Consider the following 10851-nt stretch of genomic DNA (forward strand, 5'->3'; position numbering starts at 1 on the left):
GGGTCACTGGTGGTACTGGGGGGGTCACTGGGGGTCACTGCCCCCCCCCGGGACCCCCCCCCCCTGACCCCCCCTTTTTCCCCCCCCCCAGCTCAAACTGGCCGTCTCCAAAGCGGGCGACGCCCCTCCCTGCGCCCCTCCCCCCCGCGGCGGGGGGGGGGGGCCAGCGCCGCCGCCCCTCCCCCCCCCCGCCCCCCCCCCCACCGCCTCCCCCTCCCCCCCCCTCCCCCTCCGCCCCCCCCCCAATTCCCGGGGGTCTCCGAGGGGGCCCCCTCCCCGGGCCGGGAGCGGCTCCTGAAGCAGAAGCTGCGGGAGGCGGAGGAGAAGCAGCCGGAGATGAAGTCGGGCTTCATGGCCTCCTTCCTCGACTTCCTCAAGGCGGGCAAGCGGCAGCCGCTGCCCCCCGGCCCCTCCAAGCCCCCCCAGAACCCCCCCCGGGCCGCCCCCCACCAACCCCCGCCCCCCAATCCCCCTCCTCCTCCTCCTCCTCCTCCTCCTCCTCCTCCTCCCGCCCCTTTCCAGGTGGGCCCCCCCGTCCTGGGGGCTGCCCTGGAGGGGGGGGAAGGGGACGGGCTGGTCATGGCCTGCCCCTCGCCCTGCAAGCGCCTGGACGAGGAGCTCAAGCGCAACCTGGAGACGCTGCCGTCCTTCTCCTCCGACGAGGAGGACTCGGTCAGCAAGAACCAGGACCTGCAGAAGAGCATCAGCTCGGCCATCTCCGCCCTCGACGAGCCCCCCGAGCGCAGGGAGAACCCCGAGGCCCACGGTGAGACAGGGGAGGGGAGGGGAAGGGGGGGGTCACGGGGAGGTTCTGGGGGTCACGGGGAGCTTCCGGGACCTCTTGGGGGTCACAGGGAGCTTCTGGGGGTCACAGGGAGCTTCTGGGGGTCACAGGGAGCTTTTGGAACCATGGAGAGGTTCTGGGGGTCACGGGGACCTTCCAGGACCTTCTGGGGATCACAGGGAGCTTCTGGGATCATAGGGAGCTTCTGGGAGTCATAGGGACCTTCCGTGACCTTCTGGAGGTCACAGGGACCTTCTGGGGGTCATGGGGAGCTTCCAGGACCCATAGGGACCTTCTGGAGGTCACAGGGAGCTTCTGGGATCATAGGGAGCTTCTGGGAGTCACAGGGACCTTCTGGAACCATGGAGAGGTTCTGGGGGTCACAGGGACCTTTCAGGACCTCCTGGGGGTCACAGGGAGCTTCTGGAGGTCACAGGGAGCTTCTGGGAGTCATAGGGACCTTCCGTGACCTTCTGGAGGTCACAGGGAGCTTCGGGGGGTCACAGGGAGCTTCCAGGACCCATAGGGACCTTCTGGAGGTCACAGGGAGCTTCTGGGAGTCATAGGGACCTTCCAGGACCTTCTGGAGGTCACAGGGACATCCTGGGGGTCACAGGGACGTTTTGGGGGTCACAGGGAGCTTCTGGGAGTCATAGGGACCTTCCAGGACCTCCTGGGGGTCACAGGGAGCTTCTGGAACCATAGAGAGCTTGTGGGGGTCACAGGGACCTTCTGGGGGTCACAGGGACCTTCCAGGACCTTCTGGGGGCCACAGGGAACTTCTGGAACCATAAAGAGCTTCTGGGAGTCATAGGGACCTTCCAAGACCTTCTGGGGGTCACAGGGACCACCTGGGGGTCACAGGGACCTCCTGGGGGTCACAGGGAGCTTCTGGAACCATAAAGAGCTTCTGGGGGTCACAGGGAGCTTCCAGGACCCATAGGGACCTTCTGGAAGTCACAGGGAGCTTCTGGGGGTCACAGGGACCTCCTGGGGGTCACAGGGAGCTTTTGGAACCATAGAGAGCTTCTAGGAGTCATAGGGACCTTCCAGGACCTCCTGGGGGTCACAGGGACCTCCTGGGATCATAGGGACCTTCCAGGACCTCCTGGGGGTCACAGGGAGCTTTTGGAACCATAAAGAGCTTGTGGGGGTCACAGGGAGCTTCTGGGAGTCATAGGGACCTTCCAGGACCTCCTGAGGGTCACAGGGAGCTTCTGGAACCATAGAGAGCTTCTAGGAGTCATAGGGATCTTCCAGGACCTCCTGGGGGTCACAGGGACCTCCTGGGATCATAGGGACCTTCCAGGACCTCCTGGGGGTCACAGGGAGCTTTTGGGACCCATAGGGACTTTCTGGAGGTCACAGGGAGCTTCTGGAACCATAGGGACCTTCCAGGACCTTCTGGGGTCACACGGAGCTCGTGAAGGTCACAGGGAGCTTCTGGAACCATAGAGAGCTTCTAGGAGTCATAGGGACCTTCCAGGACCTCCTGGGGGTCACAGGGAGCTTCTGGGGGTCACAGGGAGCTTCTGGAGTCTTCTGGAGGTCACAGGGAGCTTCTGGGAGTCATAGGGACCTTCCGTGACCTTCTGGAGGTCACAGGGACCTTCTGGGGGTCACAGGGCGCTCCTGGGGGTCACAGGGAGCTTCCAGGACCCATAGGGACCTTCTGGAGGTCACAGGGAGCTTCTGGGAGTCATAGGGACCTTCCAGGACCTTCTGGGGGTCACAGGGACCTCCTGGGATCATAGGGACCTTCTGGGGGTCACAGGGAGCTTTTGGAACCATAAAGAGCTTCTGGGAGTCATAGGGACCTTCCAGGACCTTCTGGAGGTCACAGGGAGCTCCTGGGGGTCACAGGGAGCTTCTGGGAGTCATAGGGACCTTCCAGGAACTCCTGGGGGTCACAGGGAGCTTTCAGGACCTTCTGGGGATCACAGGGAGCTTCTGGAGTCTTCTGGAGATCACAGGGACCTTCCAGGATCTTCTGGAAGTCACAGGGACCTTCCGGGACCTCCTGGGGGTCACAGGGAGCTTCTGGAACCATAGGGACCTTCTGGAGGTCACAGGGAGCTTCTGGGAGTCAGAGGGACCTTCCAGGACCTTCTGGAGGTCACAGGGACCTTCCAGGACCCATAGGGACCTTCTGGGCGTCACAGGGAGCTTCCAGGAACTTCTGGGGGTCACAGGGACCTTCTGGGGGTCACAGGGACCTTCCGTGACCTTCTGGAGGTCACAGGGAGCTCCTGGGGGTCACAGGGACCTTCTGGAGGTCACAGGGAGCTCCTGGGGGTCACAGGGATCTTCCAGGACCTTCTGGAGGTCACAGGGAGCTCCTGGGGGTCACAGGGATCTTCCAGGACCTTCTGGAGGTCACAGGGAGCTTCGGGGGGTCACAGGGATCTTCCAGGACCTTCTGGGGGTCCCAGGGAGCTTCCAGGACCTTCTGGGGGTCTCCGGGACCTTCCAGGACCTCCCAGGACTCACAGGGACTCTCCAGGACCTCCTGGGGGTCTCAGGGACCTTCCAGGACCTTCTGGGGGTCACAGGGACCTTCCAGGACCTGCAGGGCCTTTCCGTGCCCCCCCCCCCGACCTCCGTGTCCCCTTTTCCCCCCCCCACAGACGCCCCCCCACCGGAGGAGGAGGAGGAGGAGGAGGAGGAGGAGGAGGAAGACGAGCCCCCCCCCACACCCCCCCCCCCCACCACCACCACCCCCCCTCCCCCCCGGAGCCCCCCCAGCAGCCCGAGCCCCCCCCCCAGGGCCCGCCCGTCACCCCCCCCCCTCCCGCGGGGGGAGGAGGAGGAGGAGGAGGAGGAGCCAAGGGGGGCTCCCCCGCGCCCCCCCCCGCCCCCCGCGCCCCCCCCCCGGTCCCCCGAGGGGGAGGAGCCCCCCCCGGACGCGCGGGCCCTGCACCTGGCCCAGAAACAGGAGACGGCGGCGGTTTGTGGGGACACCAGCGAGGAGGAGGCCGAGAGCGGAGGGGAGGGCATCTTCAGGGAGAGGGACGAGTTCGTGGTCAGGGTGGAGGATATCCCCGCCCTCAAGGTGGGTACGGGGCACTGGGAGGCACTGGGAGGGACTGGGAATCATTGGGGGTCATTGGGAGGGACTGGAGGCATCTTGAGGGAGAGGGACGAGTTCGTGGTCAGGGTGGAGGATATCCCCGCCCTCAAGGTGGGTACGGGGCACTGGGGGGGGGCTGGGGGGCACTGGGGGGCACTGGGAGGGACTGGGGGGACTGGGGGGCACTGGGAGGGATTGGGAGTCAGGCCATGGCACTGGGAGGGACTGGGAATCATTGGGAGGGACTGGAGGCATCTTCAGGGAGAGGGACGAGTTCGTGGTCAGGGTGGAGGATATCCCCGCCCTCAAGGTGGGTACGGGGCACTGGGGGGGCACTGGGGGGGACTGGGGGTCACTGGGGGGAACTGGGGGGCACTGGGAGGGACTGGGGGGGGACTGGGAGTCACTGGGGGGGACTGGGAGGGACTGGAGGCATCTTCAGGGAGAGGGACGAGTTCGTGGTCAGGGGGGAGGATATCCCCGCCCTCAAGGTGGGTACGGGCAACTGGGGGGCACTGGGGGGGCACTGGGGGGCACTGGGAGGGACTGGGGGGGACTGGGAGTCACTGGGAGGGATTGGGAGTCAGGCCATGGCACTGGGAGGGACTGGGAATCATTGGGAGGGACTGGAGGCATCTTCAGGGAGAGGGACGAGTTCGTGGTCAGGGTGGAGGATATCCCCGCCCTCAAGGTGGGTACGGGGCACTGGGGGGGGGCTGGGAGGGACTGGGGGGCACTGGGGGGAACTGGGAGTCAGGAAATGGCACTGGGAGGGACTGGGAGGGACTGGAGGCATCTTCAGGGAGAGGGACGAATTCGTGGTCAGGGTGGAGGATATCCCCGCCCTCAAGGTGGGTACGGGGCACTGGGGGGCACTGGGGGGGGACTGGGGGGGACTGGGAGGGACTGGGAATCATTGGGGTCATTGGGAGGGACTGGGAGGGACTGGAGGCATCTTGAGGGAGAGGGACGAGTTCGTGGTCAGGGTGGAGGATATCCCCGCCCTCAAGGTGGGTACGGGGCACTGGGGGGGGCTGGGGGGCACTGGGGGGCACTGGGAGGGACTGGGGGGCACTGGGAGTCACTGGGAGGGATTGGGAGTCAGGCCATGGCACTGGGAGGGACTGGGAATCATTGGGAGGGACTGGAGGCATCTTCAGGGAGAGGGACGAGTTCGTGGTCAGGGGGGAGGATATCCCCGCCCTCAAGGTGGGTACGGGGCACTGGGGGGCACTGGGAGGGACTGGGGGGGGACTGGGGGGGCACTGGGGGGCACTGGGAGTCAACACATGGCACTGGGAGGGACTGGGGGGCACTGGAAGCATCTTCAGGGAGAGGGACGAGTTCGTGGTCAGGGTGGAGGATATCCCCGCCCTCAAGGTGGGTACGGGGCACTGGGGGGGACTGGGGGGCACTGGGGGGGGCTGGGGGGCACTGGGGGGGACTGGGGGGCACTGGGAGGGACTGGGGGGCACTGGAGGCATCTTCAGGGAGAGGGACGAGTTCGTGGTCAGGGTGGAGGATATCCCCGCCCTCAAGGTGGGTCTGGGCAACTGGGGGGGGCTGGGGGGCACTGGGAGGGACTGGGAGTCAGGACATGGCACTGGTGGGCACTGGGAGGGACTGGGAGGGACTGGGAGTCAGGAAATGGCACTGGGGGGCACTGGGAGGGACTGGGAGGGACTGGAGGCATCTTGAGGGAGAGGGACGAGTTCGTGGTCAGGGGGGGGAGGATATCCCCGCCCTCAAGGTGGGTACGGGGCACTGGGGCAGGGCACTGGGGGGGCACTGGGAGTCAGGACATGGCACTGGAGCACTGGGAGAGGGACCAGAGAGCATTTTGTGGGAGCCCCCCCCGAGCTGGGGGGTTTGGGGGGTTCCTTTTGGGTCTGGGGGATTCTTTGGGGTCTGGGGGTTCAGGATGGATCCGGGGGGGTCCGGGGGTGGGTTTTGGGGGTGCTGACCCCCCTTTTGCCCCCAGCTGGGGCTGCAGACGGGCCGGGAACCCCCCGGGCTGGGGGGTTTGGGGGATTCCCTTTGGGTTTGGGGGGGTTCCCTTTGAGTGTGGGGGGTTCCTTTTGGGTCTGGGGGCTTCCTTTGGGGTCTGGGGGGTTCAGGATGGATCCGGGGGGGGTCTGGGGGTGTGTTTTGGGGGTGCTGACCCCCCGTTTTGCCCCCAGCTGGCGCTGCAGACGGGCCGGGAGCCCCCCCCGGGCTGGGGGGGGGCTTTGGGGGATTCCCTTTGGGTCTGGGGGGTTCCTTTTGGGTCTGGGGGCTTCCTTTGGGGTCTAGGGGTTCAGGATGGATCCCGGGGGGGGGTCTGGGGGTGTGTTTTGGGGGTGCTGACCCCCCCTTTTGCCCCCAGCTGGCGCTGGGAGCCCCCCAGGCTGGGGGGTTTGGGGGGTTCCCTTTGGGTTTGGGGGGTTCCTTTTGGGTCTGGGGGCTTCCTTTTGGGTCTGGGGCTTCCTTTGGGTTTGGGGGGCTTCCTTTTGGGTCTGGGGGGTTCAGGATGGATCCGGGGGGCTCTGGGGGTGTGTTTTGGGGGTGCTGACCCCCCGTTTTGCCCCCAGCTGGCTCTGCAGATGGGCCGGGAGCCCCCCGGGCCTGGGGGGGTTCGGGAGGTTCTCTTTGGGTCTGGGGGGTTCCCTTTGGGTCTGGGGGCTTCCTTTGGGGTCTGGGGGGTTCAGGATGGATCCGGGGGGGTCTGGGGGGTGTATTTTGGGGGGTGCTGACCCCCCCTTTACCCCCCAGCTGGCGCTGCAGACGGGGCCGGGAGCCCCCCCGGGCTGGGGGGTTTGGGGGGTTCCCTTTGGGTCTGGGGGGTTCCCTTTGGGTCTGGGGGTTCCTTTGGGGTCTGGGGGCTTCCTTTGGGGTCTGGGGGGTTCAGGATGGATCCGGGGGGGGTCCGGGGGTGTGTTTTGGGGGTGCTGACCCCCCGTTTTGCCCCCCAGCTGGCTCTGCAGACGGGCCGGGAGCCCCCCCCGGGCTGGGGGGTTTGGGGGATTCCCTTTGGGTCTGGGGGGGTTCCCTTTGAGTCTGGGGGCTTCCTTTTGGGTTTGGGGGGTTATTTTGGGTCTGGGGGTTCAGGATGGATCCGGGGGGGTCTGGGGGTGGATTTTGGGGGTGCTGACCCCCCGTTTTGCCCCCAGCTGGCACTGGGAGCCCCCCCAGGCTGGGGGGGATTGGGAGGTTCTCTTTGGGTCTGGGGGGGTTCCTTTGGGTTTTGGGGGGTTCCCTTTGGGTCTGGGGGATTCCTTTGGGGTCTGGGGGGTTCAGGATGGATCTGGGGGGGTTTGGGGCTGGATTTTGGGGGTGCTGACCCCCCCTGTGCCCCCCCTGTGCCCCCCAGCTGGCTCTGGGAGCTCCCCCAGGCTGGGGGGTTTGTGGGATTCCTTTGGGTTTGGGGGGTTCCCTTTGGGTCTGGGGGGTTTCCTTTTGGGTCTGGGGGGTTCCCTTTGGGTCTGGGGGCTTCCTTTGGGGTCTGGGGGGTTCAGGATGGATCCGGGGGGGTCCTGGGGGTGGATTTTGGGGGTGCTGACCCCCCTTTTGCCCCCAGCTGGGGCTGCAGACGGGCCGGGAGCCCCCCCGGGCTGGGAGTGTTTGTGGGATTCCCTTTGGGTCTGGAGGGTTCCTTTTGGGTCTGGGGGCTTCCTTTTGGGTTTGGGGGGTTATTTTTGGGTCTGGGGGTTCAGGATGGATCCGGGGGGGTCCGGGGGTGTGTTTTGGGGGTGCTGACCCCCCGTTTTGCCCCCCAGCTGGCTCTGCAGACGGGCCGGGAGCCCCCCCCGGGCTGGGGGGTTTGGGGGATTCCCTTTGGGTTTGGGGGGGTTCCCTTTGAGTGTGGGGGGTTCCCTTTGGGTCTGGGGTTCAGGATGGATCCGGGGGGGTCTGGGGGTGTATTTTGGGGGTGCTGACCCCCGTTTTACCCCCCAACTGGGGCTGCAGACGGACCGGGAACCCCCCCAGGCTGGGGGGGCTTTGGGGGATTCCCTTTGGGTCTGGAGGGTTCCTTTTGGGTCTGGGGGGCTTCCTTTTGGGTTTGGGGGGTTCAGGATGGATCCGGGGGGGTCTGGGCGTGTGTTTTGGGGGTGCTGACCCCCCGTTTTGCCCCCAGCTGGCTCTGCAGACGGGCCGGGAGCCCCCCCCGATCTGGCGGGTGCAGAAGGCGCTGCTGCAGAAATTCACCCCCGAGATCAAGGACAGGGCAGCGCCAGTTCTGCGCCACCAGCAACGTGAGTGGGCACCCCCCGGGCACGGGGGGGACCCCCCCGGAGCCCTCAGAGACCCCCCCCAAAACACGGGACCCCCCCCAAAATCCGGGGCACCCCCAAAAACCCCGGGGTACCCCCCCCCGGAAACCTGAAATCCCCGCTGGAAATCCACCAAAAAACCTGAGACATCCCCCCAAATTTTGGGGTCCCCCAAACCCGGAGGACCACCCCCACAAACCTGGAGTCCCCCTGACCTGTTTAGAGACCCCCCCAAAACACGGGACCCCCCCCCAAAATCCGGGGCACCCCCAAAAACCCCCGGGGCACCCTCCCCAAAAAAACCCGAAATCCGTGCTGGAAATGCCCCAAAAACCTGAGACATCCCCCCAAATTTTGGGGTCCCCCAAACCCAGAGGACCCCCCCATGAACCTGGGGGTCCCCCCCGACCTGCTGGAGGCCCCCCAAAACCCGGGACCCCCCCAAAATCTGGGGCACCCCCAAAACCCCGGGGCACCCCCTCCGAAAACCCTGAAATCCCCGCTGGAAATCCACCAAAAACCTGAGACATCCCCCCAAATTTTGGGGTCCCCACACCAGGGGAAACCCTCCCAAATCTGGGGAGACCCCCCTTCAGCGCTTAGAGACCCCCCCAAAACCGAGACCCCCCCCAAAACCCGGGGCACCCCCAAAAAACCCTGGGCACCCTCCCCGGAAACCTGAAATCCCCGCTGGAAATGCCCCAAAAACCTGAGACATCCCCCCAAATTTTGGGGTTTCCAAAACCCCAAAGGACGCCCCCCATGAACCTGGGGGTCCCCCCTGACCTGTTAGAGACCCCCCCAAAACACGGGACCCCCCCCAAAATCCGGGGGCACCCCCAAAAACCCCAGGGCACCCCCCCAAAAAAAACCCGAAATCCCCGCTGGAAATGCCCCAAAAACCTGAGACATCCCCCCAAATTTTGGGGGGCCCCCAAATTTGGGGGGGACCCTCCCAGAGCTGTCAGGAGCCCCCCCAAAACCTGAGACCCCCCCAAAATCACAAATCTCCCCCCAAAACACTGAATGCTCCTCCAGAACAGGGGACTGGGGGGGGGCTGGGGGTGGTTTTGGGGTCCCTTGAGGTGATTTTGGGGTCCCTGAGGTGAATTTTGGGGTCCCTGAGGTGATTTTGGGGTCCTTGAGGTGATTTTGGGGTCCCCGAGGTGAATTTTGGGGTCCCTGAGATGATTTTGGGGGTCATTTTGGGGTCCTTGAGGTGATTTTGGGGTCCCTGAGATGGTTTTTTGGGGGGGATTTTGGGGTCCTTGAGGTGATTTTGGGGTCCCTGAGGTGATTTTGGGGTCCCTGAGATGGTTTTTGGGGGTCCCAGGGGGTGATTTTGGGGTCCCAGAGGCGATTTGGGGTCCCTGAGATGGTTTTTGGGGGTGATTTTGGGGTCCCTGAGGTGATTTTGGGGTCCCTGAGATGATTTTGGGGTCCCTGAGATGGTTTTTTGGGGGTGATTTTGGGGTCCCAGAGGCGATTTTGGGGTCCCTGAGATGGTTTTTGGGGGTGATTTTGGGGTCTCTGAGGCAATTTTGGGGGTCCCAGAGGTGATTTTGGGGTCCCTGAGATGGTTTTTTGGGGTCCCAGGTGGTGTTTTTGGGGCATGGGGGGTTTTGGGGTCCCCCCTGACCCCCCTTTTACCCCCCCTGCAGTACCTGGGCTATTTTGGGGACGCCAAGCACAGGTACCTGGGGGTTACCTGGGTGGTACCTGTGTGTTACCTGGGGCAGTTTTGTGGGTGATTTTTGGGATACCTGGGGGTGGTTTTTGGGGTGTGGAGGTTTTGGGGTCCCCCCTGACCCCCCTTTCCCCCCCCCCCGCAGTACCTGGGCTATTTTGGGACGCCAAGCACAGGGTACCAGCGGCTCTACGTGAAGTTCCTGGAGAACGTCAACAAGAAGGATTACGTGAGGGTCTGCTCCAGGAAACCCTGGCACCGGGCCCCTGGCGCTCAGGTGAGGCACCTGGGGCACCTGGGGGCACCTGGGGGCATTGGGGGACACACCTGGGCACACCTGGGGGCATTGGGGACACACCTGGGCACACCTGGGGGCATTGGGGACACACCTGGGCACACCTGGGCACACCTGGGGGCATTGGGGACACACCTGGGGGCATTGGGGACACACCTGGGGCATTGGGGGCACACCTGGACACACCTGGGCACACCTGGGGGCATTGGGGACACACCTGGGGGGCATTGGGGGCACACCTGGGCACACCTGGGGGCATTGGGGACACACCTGGGCACACCTGGGCACACCTGGGGGGCATTAGGGGACACCCTGGGGGCATTGGGGACACACCCTGGGCATACCTGGGGGCACCTGGGGGCATTGGGGACACACCTGGGGGCATTGGGGACACACCTGGACACACCTGGGGGCACTGGGGGGACACACCTGGGGGCATTGGGGGCACACCTGGGCACACCTGGGCACACCTGGGGGCATTGGGGACACACCTGGGGGCATTGGGGGGCACACCTGGGGCACACCTGGGGCACACCTGGGGGACATTGGGACCCCCCCCAATCGGCCAAATTTGGGGAGTTGAGGATCCCCCCAAAAGTTGGGGGACACCCCCCAGGGGGCACCTGGAGGACATTGGGGACACACCTGGGGCCACAGTGGACACACCCTGGGAACACTTGGGGGCACATTTGAGGGAGGCGTCCTCAGCCCATTTGGGGGGGTCCCCCAACAATTTGTGCGGGGGGTCCCCCAATGTCGCCCCCA

At 65.3% G+C, this 10851-nt stretch overlaps 1 protein-coding gene across 1 annotated transcript in view; it reads left to right on the plus strand.

Moving 5' to 3' along the window:
* The window catches only part of LOC127464624 (proline-rich protein 12-like), a gene marked incomplete at its 3' end in the record, with an annotated part of 36632 nt that extends 26564 nt beyond the window's left edge, over nucleotides 1-10068 (plus strand). The window contains 6 exon segments of the mRNA XM_051775039.1: nucleotides 92-766; nucleotides 3412-3482; nucleotides 3519-3836; nucleotides 7969-8055; nucleotides 8057-8086; nucleotides 9937-10068. Coding sequence (XP_051630999.1) covers nucleotides 92-766; nucleotides 3412-3482; nucleotides 3519-3836; nucleotides 7969-8055; nucleotides 8057-8086; nucleotides 9937-10068 — 1313 coding nt within the window.
* Nucleotides 10069-10851: the final 783 nt, after the last annotated feature.

Source organism: Manacus candei, unplaced genomic scaffold, assembly GCF_025592945.1.
Source record: "Manacus candei isolate 608988 ecotype Guabito, Panama unplaced genomic scaffold, ASM2559294v1 h1tg000246l, whole genome shotgun sequence".
NCBI lineage: Eukaryota > Metazoa > Chordata > Aves > Passeriformes > Pipridae > Manacus > Manacus candei.